Source organism: Macaca nemestrina, chromosome 2, assembly GCF_043159975.1.
Source record: "Macaca nemestrina isolate mMacNem1 chromosome 2, mMacNem.hap1, whole genome shotgun sequence".
Lineage (NCBI taxonomy): Eukaryota > Metazoa > Chordata > Mammalia > Primates > Cercopithecidae > Macaca > Macaca nemestrina.
Window position 1 is genome coordinate 45,363,530 of NC_092126.1, and position 17,414 is coordinate 45,380,943.

The 17,414-nt window shown below is 38.4% G+C and overlaps 1 protein-coding gene across 2 annotated transcripts in view; it reads right to left on the bottom strand.

Annotated features, from left to right (window-relative positions):
* LOC105470002 (procollagen C-endopeptidase enhancer 2) overlaps positions 1-17,414 on the bottom strand; it is a 135,808-nt gene that overhangs the window by 71,906 nt on the left and 46,488 nt on the right. For both annotated transcript variants that reach the window (XR_011619769.1, XM_011721696.3), the window contains exons 4-5: positions 12,656-12,780; positions 8,522-8,658 (exon numbers count right to left, since the gene is read on the bottom strand). Coding sequence is in view for 1 of the 2 variants with exons in the window: in XM_011721696.3 (XP_011719998.2) it covers positions 8,522-8,658; positions 12,656-12,780 (262 nt within the window). In the remaining variant the exon portion in view is untranslated. The remainder of the gene's footprint in view (positions 1-8,521; positions 8,659-12,655; positions 12,781-17,414) is intronic.

The window sequence follows — 17,414 nt, forward strand, 5'->3', positions numbered from 1 at the left end:
CTCTGCCCTCAAGAATGGATTCATCCATTCATAGATTAATGGATAAGTGGGCTAATGGATTAATGGGTAATCACAGGAGTGGGACTGATGGCTTTATAAGACGAGAGACCTGAATGAGCACGCTCTGCCCCCCTTGCCATGGGATGCCCTGTGCCACATGGGGACTTTGCGAAGGGTCCCCACCAGCAAGAAGGCTCTCCCCAAATGTGGTCCCTTGACCTTGGACTTCTCAGCCTCCATAACTATAATAAAGAAATTACTTTTCTTTATAAATTACTCAGTTTCAGGTATTCTGTTACAGGCAACACAAAACGGACTAAGACAGTTCCAGCCACAAAAGTGATCAGGTTATTTAAATAATGCTTCTGAGATTCAAGCCTTTTATGAAAATATTCTATCATGCTTTTGAAAAACACTTCCATTAAATAAAAACAATGCACTAAACACAATTCTCACCTACAATTACAAATAAAACATGTTAATTTTGTTTAAATAAAATTACAAAAAAAGTACTTATAAGCAGCAAAGGAAAGACTCAATCAGGTCAGCCTTCTAGACACGATGTTATAATTATATGATCATTCACTGCCTTTTCTATTGGAAACTGAATTTTCTCAAGGAATAGTATTTTAGGAACAAAGACATATTTTTGTTCTGCTGCAACTGAGCTTTAGGATAAATGTGACAGAACCACAGTGCCACAAATGTACTGGGGGCCATGTTACATCTGCAAATTGTTATAAATCACTAGGCAGATAAGAGGAAATTTCACTTAGATCCGCTCTACACTGGCAATTCCAAGAACGGACTGAGATGCTGTTTCATGTCGTATAGAGCCAGTTACTGTTAGCTGGCTCAGTTATCATTCCATAGCCATCCTGTCCTTCAGTCACTACAGCCAACCAAACACGATGTCCTGCCAATTTTGCCTCCTAAATATTTCTTGATCCACATCCTCCTCTTCATCTCTACCACCCTTCTCTACCTCCTCAACTTTACCTGAACCATTGCAACAGCCTCCAAACTAGCCTCCCTGCTCACCTTGTCTAGGACGGGGGTTCTAGAGCCTCTGGTCCTGTCATGCCTGGCTTAAATTCAGTTGAGCGTTACCATCTCTGCAGCACACGGAAGCCAACTCAACCCTCCTGCCTCATCTCTATAGAGGCCCCAACTCAAGGTTTTGTCTGGATAATAACATACATCTCTCCTGTGTATCTTTATTAATGGAGTTACCTCTGCTTGAGATGAGCCTGTCCTCCCCCTGCTCTCTCTAACTCCAACTCTTCCTTCAAGACTCATCTTCGAGAGGCACACTCTCCTTTCAAAAGCTTTCCCTAATCACTTGTCCAGACTGGGCCAAAGAACTCAGAAACCCACCCAGGACATTCATTAGCCAATTTACTTATCTGCCTGGTTTTGTTCCCTCCCAGTACTTATCTTTGCAGTTTGAATTTATCTTTGTATTCCAGGTGCCCAGCACCTAGCTGGGGAGTAAACAATATTTCTGAACAGAATTCAATGGCATTGATCTACATTGAATCAAACCAAGTATGATGGGGTGCCATCTACCTATCCCCAGTGCTCCTCCTGTTCATATTGTAACAGGGAAAAGCTCCCCAAACAGGTTTTCTCATTTTCTGCACTGCTCTAACCCAGAAGTATTCTAACTGTGAAAAATATCCCTCTGGATAGAAGTGTTAGTCGGTGAGCCGGCAGCCAAGCTCTTCCAGTCAAACCCCTGGTAAATGAGTGACACTCAACAGCGGCCGCCGGTGCCGCCCCTCCTCCACCCTCGTGGAGGCAGCCACTACCCTGAATTTTGTGCTTCTCATTTTCTTGTTTTTAGCTATAGGTTTATCACACAAATATGCATCACTATGCGATATGTTATATAGGTCTGCATGTTTTTAAACGTCATAAATGAAAGGGTATGGTGTGCATTTTTCTTTTCTTTTTGGTTTTATGTTTTTGAGACAAGGTCTCACTCTGTCGCCCAGGCTGGAGTGTAGTGGTGTGGTCTTGGCTCACTGCAACTTCTGTCTTCCAGGTTCAATGGATCCTCCCACCTCAGCCTCCCAAGTAGCAGGGATTACAGGCAGACATGCACTACCAGGTGACATTAATTGTTTTGTATTTTTAGAGACAGGGTTTTACCATGTTACCCAGGCTGGTCTCGAACTCCTGAGCTCAATGATCCACCCGCCTCGGCCTCCCAAAGTGCTGGGATTGCAGGCATGAGCCACAACGCTCAGCCTTTTTTCTTTTTTAATTAAAAAAAAAAAAGCTCATTCAACATTATAACTGTTTTTTATAACATATTAAAAAAATTCAACATTATGAGATTCATTCAGTGTTTTCATTGCTATACAGCGTGCACTATAACACAATTTAAAAATTCTCTTGCTGATAAACATTGGGCTATTTACTGTCTCCCACCCTCATTACAAACCATATTGCTGAGAACATTCGTGTATATGTCTTGCGGTGCAAAAGTGGTCATACCAATTTACACACCTTTCAAAGGTTTATTTACTATGCAGTTTTCTTCTTTTGGGAATGCCTTTTCATGTCTTTTATCCCCCCTTTTTTTTTTCCTACTGGGTGGTCATCTTTTCCTTATTAATTTTTAGGATTTCTTAATACATTCTGGAACCTAGGCCTTTGTCAAATGTATGTTATAAATGTTTCCATCTGTGCCTTTTCTTCTCCCTCTCTTTCAGGTAGATTCTGATGAACAGAAATTCTCATCTAAGTTTCTCATTTCAGTTTCTAATCCATCTGTCACTGATTTTTTTGTGTGATATTAGCTATGAATGTAACTTCATTTTTCCATATGAATAAAAATAGTCTAGGCCCCATTTTTCAATGAGGCCATCCTTTTCCTGCTGACTGATGGTTCTCTGTGACAGGCCCAATCCGCAGATACACGTGGATATGTTTCTGGCATCTCCTTGTTGTTTAATTAGCCAGTCTGCCCATCACTCTTTTAAAACCACACTGTCTTAATTACAACATCTTTCTGATAAGGTTCCATACATCATAAAGCAAGTCTTCCTGCCAGGTTCTTCTCCTTCAGAACTGTCTTACTTTTGCCCCCTTCTTCCTATCCCCTTGCAATCCCATGCACATTTTAGAATTAAGACTGCTAGGCTTAATGGAAAACCATTTTTAATATTTTTAAATGATATTGACTCTTCCTATTCATGAGCATTGTATATAGCTCCATTTATTTAGGTCTTTTAAAATATATTTTAGCAAGGTTTTATAATTTTCCCTATTAAGGCACATTTTTATACTTATTCCTGAGCAACATTTTTAGTGCTTTTAAAATAATATATGTTTAAAATATATAAACTTTTAAGTTCAAGCTATTTAAGAAAAAATATTTGTGAATAAAATGATGTTTCCATTATAAGTCCACAAGTCACACTTTAATCTGGTAAGGTACAAAGTTAAATTAATAAAGTTTCTAAATTCAAACCAACCTTGAATTCCTAGTCACAGAGTATTTTTTCACACATTGCTAAATTTGGCCTGCCAAGTTTTTTGTTTCAAGATTTCTTTTATATCATACTGATAAATGAGACTGGTCTCTAATATTCTTTTCTTATACTGTCCTTACCTTGTTTTTGGTGTCAGGTTCATACTAGCTTTATAAAATTAGAGGTGGAACAATCACTATTTTTCTCTGGAAGATTCTGTGCAGTATTAGAAATGTCTGTATCTCAAATATCTGTCAGAACTTTTCCTTCCTTGACAGGAAAACCTCTAACTACTGATTAAATGTCTTTAGTGATCATTTGGCAAATATGGCTTTTTCTTTCTCCTGTGTCCATTTTTGCTTGAGAAAACTAGTTTCTCCAGTTGCTGGATGTAGTGTTCTCTATTTGTCTATTAGACCAAGCCTGTTCATTGTTTTTCAAATCTTCTACCTCCTAATTTCCCATCTTTCTCTCATTAACAGTTAATCTGTTAATTATTGAAAGAGATGTGTTAAAAATCTCAGCTATAATAATGAACTTTGTAGGTCTGTCTTTCTTAATTTTTTAAATTTTTTTGCTTCATATAATCTTATGTACAAGTTTACAAGTTTACAATTTTACAATTATTACACCTGCCTGACAAACTGGATCTTTTATCATTTATATAGCAACTATTTCTGGTAATGCTTTCTGCCTAAAATTGATTTTTTCCTGATATCAATGAAGCTATGCCAATTTTCCTTCAATTAGTGTTTGCTTCTAATCGTTTTTATATCCTTTTATTTTCAAACTCTGTTTTTATTTTGGGGGATGTGTCTTGTAAACAACATATAACTGGACTTTGTTTTGTTATTTAGTATAACACTGTTTTCTATTAATTATTTGGTCCATTTGTATTTATATTGATTACAGGCATATTTATAGATATACTTGTATGTCTATCTAGATGGCAGATACATTTCTACCATCTTATTTTGTGCTTTTTGTCTTTTGAGACAGGGTCTTGCTCTGTCACCCAGGCTGGAGTGCAGTGGCACGATTATAGCTCAGTGCAGCCTCGATCTCTAGGGCTCAAGTGATCCTCCATCTCAGCCTCCTGAGTAGCTGGGACTACAGGTACATGCCACCATTCCCAGTTAATTAAAAAAAAAAAAAATTTGTACAGATGGTATCTTACCATGTTGCCCAGGCTGATGTCATATTCCTGGGCTCCACTGATCCTCCAACCGCAGGCTCTCAAAGTGCTGGGATTATAGGCTTGAGCCACCACGCCTGCTCTGTCATGCTTTTGAAAATATTTCTCATTTTTTCTTTTCTTTCTTTTGCACTGAATTTTTTGTCACTTCATGTTTCCCTCCACTGTTTTGCAAGTTGAAGACCGTATTTCTACTTTTCTCAGAGGTCATTCCAAATTTAACATCCACATTTTCTTTAGCATATTATAAAGTTAATATCTTCACCCTATGCTCAAATTTTCTTTGGAATGCTTCCTTTTGCATGTCAGTCCTTTATTCTGTGATCATTATCTTTCTGCGTCCAGTACATGAGGATGCAGTGAGGGTCTGCTGGTATGTTGTATTATCAAATTTCCTTCAGAATCTCTAGACTGAATTCATTCAAGACATATTTCTCAATTCCCTAATTCTTTCTATAACTGTCTTATCAGCTATTTGACACAAGTACTAAGTTTCTTGTTTTAAATTATTACATCTCTGTTCTGGGAATTCTATTTGGTTCCTTGTTAAATCTGTTCGATCATTTCTTAAAGATTCTTGTTTCTTAGTCATACTTTCAATGGCCTGTACTTTGTAGGCTATTGATTGACTTTCTTTAAGCACAATGATTTTATATTCTGTATCTAATAATTTTAAGATATATAATCTCTGTGGGTCTGATTATACTGTTTGTTTCTACTGACTCTGTTTATCTTGGCTTTCCTTTCAGTTCTGTGATTTTTTGATTGGGAGTTTACATTCCTTGAAACTTTAAAAGGATTCTGAAGCTTAAGTTCAGATGCATTCTTCCAGAGATTTGTGTTTTCATCTGTCAGCTCCTGTGGGCATTATCAACTTGGAAGCTTTAAACTAAATTCTTGACCTGTTTTTTTGGGGACAGTCAGGTAGTGTAAATTCTAACCCCAAATGTTGGCTGGTGTTTGGTTAGAAATTCTCATCGGGCCGGGCGCGGTGGCTCAAGCCTGTAATCCCAGCACTTTGGGAGGCTGAGACGGGCGGATCACAAGGTCAGGAGATCGAGACCATCCTGGCTAACACGGCGAAACCCCGTCTCTACTAAAAACACAAAAAATTAGCCGGGCGAGGTGGCGGCGCCTGTGGTCCCAGCTACTCGGGAGGCTGAGGCAGGAGAATGGCGGGAACCCGGAAGGCGGAGCTTGCAGTGAGCTGAGATCTGGCCACTGCACTCCAGCCTGGGCGACAGAGCGAGACTCCGTCTCAAAAAAAAAAAAAAAAAAAAAAAAGAAATTCTCATCGGAGACTATCCTTTCCTTCACCAAAAGCCAAGGCAAAAACAGCCAGTTTTCCTTATCTCCCTTAAGGAAGAGAGAAAGTTAGCTTACTTACATTGGTGTCACCTTCTCTGGGTCCCTTTTCTATACATGCTGTGGTCTTTGCTCCGACCTCCCCTTGCCTAGACCCCGAGCTTTGTCTCTTGTCCGCAAGCACGGTCTGTTAGAATGAAGTGCTGGGCCTCCAGGAACTGGCACATGCCCTGCGGGAGCTGCCACCTTCAGCATGTGCTTCTCTCTCTGGCTTTGGGCTTCTTACTACTTTTGACCTCTGACGAATTCTCTTATTTGTTGCCAACTCAGCAATGCTTTCAAAATTTTTTCTTAAACTTTAAGGAACATTGCTTAGTGTTTATGAAAAGTTTTTAAGGATATCTTATCTTGCATATTGCTAGAAAATGCAACTTGAAATTACTTTTTAAAGGTATTTGGATATGAAGAGGAGAGACATGGAAGAAAAGCTAGAGCAGGACAGAGTCAACAGAATTGATAACTTTTTTTTTTTTTTAATTTGGGAGAACTTAGGTTTATAGGCTATGGGGAAGTATAAAAAGGGAGGTAGAGGATAAACATGAAGAAAAAGAGGACGGTTAATTAATGGAGGAAAGTTTCAAGGGAAAAAAGGAGGAGGTCCAAAGGAAGACATAGATGAATGTGTTGGCTTTCAATAGGGTGTGGTGGTCCCCAAAAGTGTCCACATCCTAATCCCTGGACCCTGTAAATGTTTCTTTATATGGCAAAGGGGCTTTGCAGATGTGGGTAAGACTCTCCAGAAGGGGAGAGTGTCCGTTATTACCTAGGTAGGCCCTAAATGTAACCAGTGTCCTTATAAGAGGGCGATTTGACTAAGAAGAGGAGACAGAAGCAGTGACTGAAGTGACATGCTTTGCCAATGAAGGAAGAGGGCTACAAGCCAAGGCATGCAGGCAGACTCTAGAAGCGGAAAAAGCCAAGGTAACAGATTCTCTCTCAGAGCTTTCAGAAGGAAACAGCCCTGCTGACACCTTGACTTTAGTACAGTGAAACTGACTTCAGACTTCTGGCTTCCAGAACTGTAGGAGAATACATTTGTGCTGTTTTAAGTCGGTTGCATGTGTGGCAATTTGTTACAGCAGCAATGGGAAAATAATTAGGAGCTTAGAAATAGGCCCTTCTCCAATATATTCATCTGTAAACCAAATTTGGGTATGATTATGCTTAAATTATAACTACTATCTTGTACGTATTAAAACATTCTTAATATTATCAATGTAAATGTAAATGAATTGAAATAGAAAAATACCCTCCTTTAACTCAAATATGTCAATGAAAAATCATAGTAATGCATATAAAATCAAGTGATGCATATAATCTAATTATGTTTAAGCAACAGAGTAGAAAAGGGTATTTAAATTGGCATAATGGTAACTTGAAGGCAAGCTGCAGTAATTTCAGCTGTTGTTTTTACTAATATTGTCAGTGAAGTTGTGAAATATCTTGCACCAAAATACAGTTATATATCGGACCAGAATACAGCAGAGTTAAGCAACGTGCTCAGTGTCACACAGTTATTAAGTGGCAGAACTCTTGGTTCCATAAATGTTTGTTGAATAAATACATGGTGCCTTCAAGGTCCACTTAGCAAAAATTTGGATAGCAATGTGAGGGGGAGGCATAAGGCCTCAAACAGTCCAGGACAGAGCTCTGATAAGGTAAAATCATTTGGGTTTGTCGTAAACTTCTGGGTTTCCTTGTCTGGATCCCCAGTACTCAGCCCCCTGGTTGTTTTTATTTTATCTTGTTTTCAGAATTTTCCCATTCCACTCTGATGCTTGATCTCATTCTTACAGGGCAGTGATGTATCCAGGTACCTAGCTCTGCATCTTACCCTGGGGTATCACCAGCTCTACTTGTTTCTGTTTGGCTGTTGACACTCCTGTTAATGTTGTCTCAGGGTATGGGTTGGCTATTCTTTGTTGGTGGTGCTGACTCCATGGTTATGAGACTTATAGTGGTTTGGATCTGTGTCCCCGCCCAAATGTAATGTAATCCCCAACGTTGAGGAGGGGCATGTGTGCTGGGAGATGACTGGATCATGAGGGCAGTTTCTCATGGCTTAACACCATCCCCCTTGATGCTGCCATTGCGATAGTGAGCTCTCTGCTCTCTGGTCATTTAAAAGCATGTGGCACCTCCCCCCTACCTTACTCCTACTCAGGCCATGTGATGTGTGTGCTCCCTCTTTCCCTTCCACCATGATTGTACGCTTCCTGAGGCCTCCCTAGAAGCAGAAGCCTCATGCTTCCTGTACAGCGTGCAGAACCCTGAGCCAATTAAACCTCTTTTTTTATATATAAATTACCCAGTCTCAGGTATTTCTTTATAGCAGTGCAAGAACTGATTAATAGAAGACCCAATAATTTAACAAAACAACAACATAAAATTTTCCAGAAAATAAATGTGATTGGGAAACTGAACAAGAAACAAGTTTAGAGCCATAAAACTATTAATGACATAAACAGGTGCTACTTACGCAGGTGGACTATCACCACAATACTTTCCAATTCTTTCAGCATCATTGACTTCCCCGCCATTAAACACAGCCACATAATCATATCGGCAGTAGTTATCTCGCTCCACATCAAACTTCTCAAACTTTAATTCTATAAGCTTTAGAGAAAGCACAATAGAAGTGTCAAATATTAATAGCATTGTTGTATAACCTCAAATGGAATTCTTCCTCTCCCCAGATTTGGAGGATACTACAAATTTCCTTTGTAAAAAAAGTATGCATTATGTTTAAGTGCTTTTTGTTGCATATTTCTTTAGTTAAAAAAAAACAACTCTGGTATTCTTTTGCTTTTAATTGTAATCTTTCCAAAAGATCATCTCAAACTCAGATCAACTCTAGTTAGGATATTAAAGTTAAGAATTCTGTTCACTTACAGCTACAAAAGTATGGGAACATTATGTAATGCTAGCAACCTACTTTAAGACTATAATTGGTTTTGGAGATCTATTGTACAGCATGGTAACTATAGTCAACAATAATGTATAATAAACTTCAAAATTGCTGAGAGTAAATTTTTTTTTTTTTTTTTTTTGGAGACAGAGTTTCACTCTTATTGCCCAGGCTGGAGTGCAGTGGTACGATCTCAGCTCACTGCAACCTCTGCCTCCTGGGTTCAAGCAATTATCCTGCCTCAGCCTCCTGAGTAGCTGGGATTACAGGCGCCCGCCACCATACTCGGCTAATTTTTTTATATTTTTAGTAAAGACAGAATTTCACCATGTTGGCCAGTCTGGTCTCGAACTCCTCTGCCTGCCTCGGCCTCCCAAAGTGCTGGGATTACAGGCATGAGCCACCATGCCCAACCAAGAGTAAATATTAAATGTTACCACCACCCTCCACACACAAACAAAAGAATAACTATTTGAGGTGGATATGTTAATTACTTTGATGGTGGTAATCATTTCACAACGTATACATATATCAAAATACAATGTTGCACACAGTACATATATAATTTTCACTTGTCACCTATACTCAATACAGTTGCAGAAAAAAAGAAAAAGAGAAAAACAAGACTGTAATTGGATAATTGGAGGTGTGTTGTAGTGGGAAAAGAGTCTACATACCCTAATAGAAGCTAATAGAAATAAAAAGTATTATCTAAGGTGCTCCTTATATTAGTGTATGTCAGGGAGTAGTAGTGTGTGTGCGTATATGTGCAGGAGGGTGAGCTGAGTGGATAGAGTTGTTCCTCTTTTGAGGGAAGGAGACTGACATTTCTATCCGATGTAAAGGAGTCAAACTTTCAGGACCAATTATTCAGGGAAGTGGAATTGACGGCAGTGTCTTCTTGAAGTATGTTTGAAATGTGTGATACCGTGCACAGCCTAATCGGGGTGTGGTTATTTTTGAAGAAGTGGCATAGGAGCACTGATCTACAAAGTCAGTGTTAGGTTTTTAGTATTTCTCAATTTTTTGCACTAGTACCAATAATAGTGTCCTAAATTATTCAAGTGAATAGGAAATTTTGATTAAATAGGCAATCAATCATTCCCCATACAAGCAGATGTTTAAAAGAACATTTCCAACATGTGAATGAAAAGAAATCTCACTGGATTTATTATTACCTACGACAGCTGGTACCCAATCTTGCTGGGCAGCAAGTGAGCAAGAACCCTCCTTGCTACTTCAGGGAAGATAAAGGGCATCAATTTCTATTAGCTAAAGAAGGTGCACACACAGTACTCCAGGTGAAGATGATAATAGCAACAGCATCACAGATGGACACAAAGGTAATTTTGGCTTTGAACATAATTGCCGCGTATCTTCATACTGAACTACCTTTTAAAAAGTCAGTGCCAGTGACAGGTGAATAATGCTTATTCATACTTAACGCGGCTTTAAATTGTATTAAAATATTTCCTCTTTGGGTCCAGTGATTTCTCACCGCTTACTAATAAAATGCTTTCCAGGTTATTAAAAAAATTGGTGAACTTTTTCTACTTAGAAATTAGTCACAAAGGCTGGGCGTGGTGGCTCACGCCTGTAATCCCAGCACTTTGGGAGGCTGAGGTGGGCGGATCACGAGGTCAGAAGATCAAGATCATCCTGGCCAACACGGTGAAACCCCGTCTCCAGTAAAAATACAAAAAATTAGCCGGGTGTTGCGGTGGGTGCCTGTAGTCCCAGCTACTCGGGAGGCTGAGGCAGGAGAATGGCGTGAACCCAGGAAGCAGAGCTTGCAGTGAGTCGAGATTGCGCCACTGCACTCCAGCCTGGGTGACAGAGCGAGACTCCGTCTCAAAATAAATAAATAAATAAATAAGTCACAAAAGTTTTTGCAGAGAAGATTTTAAAAAGTAAAGAAGAAGATAAAGAAAAGAACTGTGGTAACAAATGAAAGTAAGGTAATTCTTTAATAGAAGAAAATTCCAATAAAATTCCTTCAGTAGAATAATTCCCTTGCATAGAAACTATTTAGGACTTAATTTTCCCATTATATTTCTCTCCTTTGAGAAACTGCTAGTGATTTCAAACACAGTGATTAAGAACTCAATTGACTGAAGCCAAAAATCACATTAATAAAATAAAAATCAAACTTAAAATTTAAATGATCAAAGGGAAGAACAATGGAAAAGAGATGCTTAACCATAATCTGCAAGTATAATTAAGTTGGAATTATTTGGTCAAATATATTTACAAATGTTACAGAGAAAATGATCAATACAATTTCAAGAAATACATAAAGGTTTAAATGTTTCGGAAACACAATTTTTAAAGTTACTTTAAAACTATAAAACATTCAACAGACTTATAAAATCTTCCATTATTAAATAAATGGCCATATATTTCTTCTTAAAAATAAAACCAAGTTTTGGGATTATGATCACTGTTTATGTCTGTGTGCATGTTCAAATCACTAACTTGCATGGTATATTAGCTTAAATAATTTTCTATGAAAAAAAGAAATATATGACAAATGGTATCTGTGCAAGCCATATGAAAGGTCAATTTAGAAAAGTTTTTTAAAAACAGTATCATAATGTTTAACTCATAGTGTTTGGATTAAAGTCTATAGTGTTTCTAATAGTAATAATTTTTATAAAGTTATCTTTAATGGTCCAGAAAGTAGATTTCATCTGTTTCTATGCTAAGTTCTTTCCTGCAATTAAGATGTGAAAGTGGTTCCCAGAAAGGGTAAAAAGTTGTATATGTAACCACAAATTAATAAATACTAGAAAAGTCGACCTTCTCTGTGGATTATTTTAGAACAATGAATAAAGCTTTTTGTGGGGAATCTGCACATATTTTATTTTAAAAGACAACCAAAAACACACTAAAGCAGACCAGCTTGTTCTTTGAAGAGATAATGTGGCTTGCTTTTGCTGGCTTTGTTAAGGAAAAGCATCCACACTTTTTGATTTAGTGACTACGATAACTATTACCAGGACATGATGGGTTTGTGATGTGAGCAAATGGTAACCTGAAATGTCCACGGACCTGGGGATTTTTATCCTCCCACAGTTAGTTGCTGCTGCTTATAATATCCACTACAGGGTTAAACAATCCTATGTGGCATTTGCTTACCATTTGTATTTTTAAAACTGTTTTGAAAATTGTCATTATATAGCAGGAAATTAAATCCATGACTTTGCAAGTCAACAAATGCAAAGGCTAGGCCGTGAGCGGTGGCTCACATCTGTAATCCCAGCACTTTGGGAGGCCAAGGCAGGCAGATCACCTGAGGTCGGGAGTTCAAGACCTGCCTGACCAACATGGAGAAACCCCGTCTCTACTAAAAAAATACAAAATTAGCCGGGCGTGGTGGCGCATGCCTGTAATCCCAGCTACTCATGAGGCTGAGGCGGGAGAATCGCTTGAACCCAGGAGACGGAGGTTGCGGTGAGCTGAGATGGCACCATTGCACTCCAGCCTGGGCAACAAGAGCGAAACTCTGTCTCAATAAATAAATAAATAAATAAATCTGGGGTTTTCGCATGAGGAAATACGTGTGTCCAGGAGCCTTCCTCTTCTTGTATCCCTTAGCTCTTGAATAGACCCCACAACCGGAGGCTCTTGAGAGTTCGTGGGCCCCTCCCACTGTCTGGGCAATTCACACATGCATGCTTTCTTTACACTTCCAGGGAATCTCACCTGATTCTTTGGGGCTACAATGTGCCACACACAAGTGACTCCTGCAGGGTAATCCCGGTCTGGCCAGTTGGGGGTTTTAAAAGACCCGGAAGGTCTGTCAAGGCGTCCTCCACAATACTGATCCCCTTCAAGTATTAAACAAGGAAAAAAGCACAGAAGTTTATGTAGGTTACAGCAATACAACCATGTGAAGATTAGGAATGTGGGATCTTTGGTGAGAGTACAGTAAATAAAGGCAACGGCAGAAGCGCTTACATTTTCTCTTAAAAATATGGTTTACATATATAACCCCCCCAACACACACAATGAATGATCTCCGTTACCTGACATAGCGTATCAACACAAGAGAGGGCAGAAGTGGACTCAGGGCCTCTTTTCTTTTCTTTTTTTTTTCTTAGACAAGGAAGACAAAACATTTGAATTTGCACTCATTCAGAAAGCTTGTAGGCTCAAATAATCATAGAGATGTGAGGATTCCTCAAGGCATTGGTATTTAGTAAATACCCAGGGACAAAATTTGAATTAGTTGATATAGACAGCTCTCATTACTAGAAAACTTTACATGTTATATATATATATATATATATATCTTTAATAAGTTTTAAGAATAAATTTGGTTTGTAAAAATAATACATTTATAAATTTTCAGCAGTACAGGAAGGCATAAGGAAGAAAGTAAAAATCTATCCCCAAATCCCTAGTTTCAGCCACCAAAAACTAATCACATTTAATAGGTGACAAATAACATTTCAGGCAGCTGTACTCATAGGTTGCACATGTACCTGTAGGTTGGCAGAAATAATGTAAGAATTATTTTAATACAAAGTTCTAAATTTAATTTTACTTGAATGTAAATAACAAAAACTGAACTGAAACTAAAATAATTATACTTTAATGGAATATTTCTTTGACACAGAATATAATCATTCTTAAACTTCTAAATTTAAGAAAATGTACTATAAAAATGGAGGTTGGACTAATTTCTAAATCTCCATATAATGAAAAATTTCAAGTATATACAAAGTAAGTAGAATAATATAACGTCCTCCTACATATCCATTACCCAGTTACAATAATTGTCATCATTCTATTATTCTATCTATATTGTTACCCACTCCCCACCACCGGCTTCATTGTTTTTATTATTATTATTTCACAGGTTTTTGGGAGATAAATTCACATACTCTGAAATGCACAAATCTTAGCTGTACAAATTTGAAAAATGGCTATACCTGTGTAAACCACACTGCTATGATGATATGGAATCCATTTCCCACTAAATTTGTGCATCCCTGCCCATCCTGCCAGTTCTCTACACTACTTTTCTGAAAAACTTCCCTGTAGATGAGGTTTCTTTTTTTTTTTTTTTATACTTTTAAGTTCTAGGGTACATGTGCACAACGTGCAGGTTTGTTACATATGCATACTTGTGCCATGTTGGTGTGCTGCACCCATCAACTCGTCAGCACCCATCAACTCGTCATTTACATCAGGTATAACTCCCAATGCAATCCCTCCCCCCTCCCCCCTCCCCATGATAGGCCCCGGTGTGTGATGTTCCCCTTCCCGAGTCCAAGTGATCTCATTGTTCAGTTCCCACCTATGAGTGAGAACATGCGGTGTTTGGTTTTCTGTTGTTGTGATAGTTTGCTAAGAATGATGGTTTCCAGCTGCATCCATGTCCCTACAAAGGACACAAACTCATCCTTTTTTATGGCTGCATAGTATTCCATGGTGTATATGTGCCACATTTTCTTAATCCAGTCTGTCACTGATGGACATTTGGGTTGATTCCAAGTCTTTGCTATTGTGAATAGTGCCGCAATAAACATACGTGTGCATGTGTCTTTATAGCAGCCTGATTTATAATCCTTTGGGTATATACCCAGTAATGGGATGGCTGGGTCATATGGTACATCTAGTTCTAGATCTTTGAGGAATCACCATACTGTTTTCCATAATGGTTGAACTAGTTTACAGTCCCACCAACAGTGTAAAAGTGTTCCTATTTCTCCACATCCTCTCCAGCACCTGTTGTTTCCTGACTTTTTAATGATTGCCATTCTAACTGGTGTGAGATGGTATCTCATTGTGGTTTTGATTTGCATTTCTCTGATGGCCGGTGATGATGAGCATTTTTTCATGTGTCTATTGGCTGTATGAATGTCTTCTTTTGAGAAATGTCTGTTCATATCTTTTGCCCACTTTTTGATGGGGTTGTTTGTTTTTTTCTTGTAAATTTGTTTGAGTTCTTTGTAGGTTCTGGATATTAGCCCTTTGTCAGATGAGTAGATTGCAAAAATGTTCTCCCATTCTGTAGGTTGCCTGTTCACTCTGATGGTAGTTTCTTTTGCTGTGCAGAAGCTTTTTAGTTTAATTAGATCCCATTTGTCAATTTTGGCTTTTGCTGCCGTTGCTTTTGGTGTTTTAGACATGAAGTCTTTGCCCATGCCTATGTCCTGAATGGTACTACCTAGGTTTTCCTCTAGGGTTTTTATGGTATTAGGTCTAACATTTAAGTCTCTAATCCATCTTGAATTAATTTTCGTATAAGGAGTAAGGAAAGGATCCAGTTTCAGCTTTCTACTTATGGCTAGCCAATTTTCCCAGCACCATTTATTAAATAGGGAGTCCTTTCCCCATTTCTTGTTTCTCTCAGGTTTGTCAAAGATCAGATGGCTGTAGATGTGTGGTATTATTTCTGAGGACTCTGTTCTGTTCCATTGGTCTATATCTCTGTTTTGGTACCAGTACCATGCTGTTTTGGTGACTGTAGCCTTGTAGTATAGTTTGAAGTCAGGTAGTGTGATGCCTCCAGCTTTGTTCTTTTGACTTAGGATTGTCTTGGAGATGCGGGCTCTTTTTTGGTTCCATATGAACTTTAAAGCAGTTTTTTCCAATTCTGTGAAGAAACTCATTGGTAGCTTGATGGGGATGGCATTGAATCTATAAATAACCTTGGGCAGTATGGCCATTTTCATGATATTGATTCTTCCTATCCATGAGCATGGTATTTCCATTTGTTTGTGTCCTCTTTTATTTCACTGAGCAGTGGTTTGTAGTTCTCCTTGAAGAGGTCCTTTACATCCCTTGTAAGTTGGATTCCTAGGTATTTTATTCTCTTTGAAGCAATTGTGAATGGAAGTTCATTCCTGATTTGGCTCTCTGTTTGTCTGTTACTGGTGTATAAGAATGCTTGTGATTTTTGCACATTAATTTTGTATCCTGAGACTTTGCTGAAGTTGTTTATCAGCTTAAGGAGATTTTGGGCTGAGACAATGGGGTTTTCTAAATATACAATCATGTCATCTGCAAACAGGGACAATTTGACTTCTTCTTTTCCTAACTGAATACCCTTGATTTCTTTCTCTTGCCTGATTGCCCTAGCCAGAACTTCCAACACTATGTTGAATAGGAGTGGTGAGAGAGGGCATCCCTGTCTTGTGCCAGTTTTCAAAGGGAATTTTTCCAGTTTTTGCCCATTCAGTATGATATTGGCTGTGGGTTTGTCATAAATAGCTCTTATTATTTTGAGGTATGTTCCATCAATACCGAATTTATTGAGCGTTTTTAGCACGACGGGCTGTTGAATTTTGTCAAAAGCCTTTTCTGCATCTATTGAGATAATCATGTGGTTCTTGTCTTTGGTTCTGTTTATATGCTGGATTATGTTTATTGATTTGCGAATGTTGAAGCAGCCTTGCATCCCAGGGATGAAGCCCACTTGATCATGGTGGATAAGCTTTTTGATGTGCTGCTGAATCCGGTTTGCCAGTATTTTATTGAGGATTTTTGCATCGATGTTCATCAGGGATATTGGTCTAAAATTCTTTTATTGTTGTGTCTCTGCCAGGCTTTGGTATCAGGATGATGTTGGCCTCATAAAATGAGTTAGGGAGGATTCCCTCTTTTTCTATTGATTGGAATAGTTTCAGAAGGAATGGTACCAGCTCCTCCTTGTACCTCTGGTAGAATTCAGCTGTGAATCCATCTGGTCCTGGACTTTTTTTGGTTGGTAGGCTATTAATTATTGCCTCAATTTCAGAGCCTGCTATTGGTCTATTCAGGGATTCAACTTCTTCCTGGTTTAGTCTTGGAAGAGTGTAAGTGTCCAGGAAATTATCCATTTCTTCTAGATTTTCTAGTTTATTTGCGTAGAGGTGTTTATAGTATTCTCTGATGGTAGTTTGTATTTCTGTGGGGTCGGTGGTGATATCCCCTTTATCATTTTTTATTGCGTCTATTTGATTCTTCTCTCTTTTCTTCTTTATTAGTCTTGCTAGCGGTCTGTCAATTTTGTTGATCTTTTCAAAAAACCAACTCCTGGATTGATTTTTTGGAGGGTTTTTTGTGTCTCCATCTCCTTCAGTTCTGCTCTGAGTTATTTCTTGCCTTCTGCTAGCTTTTGAATGTGTTTGCTCTTGCTTCTCTAGTTCTTTTAATTGTGATTTAGAGTGTCAATTTTAGATCTTTCCTGCTTTCTCTTGTGGGCATTTAGTGCTATAAATTTCCCTCTACACACTGCTTTAAATGTGTCCCAGAGATTCTGGTATGTTGTATCTTTGTTCTCATTGGTTTCAAAGAACATCTTTATTTCTGCCTTCATTTCGTTATGTACCCAGTAGTCATTCAGGAGCAGGTTGTTCAGTTTCCATGTAGTTGAGCGGTTTTGATTGAGTTTCTTAGTCCTGAGTTCTAGTTTGATTGCACTGTGGTCTGAGAGACAGTTTGTTATAATTTCTGTTCTTGTACATTTGCT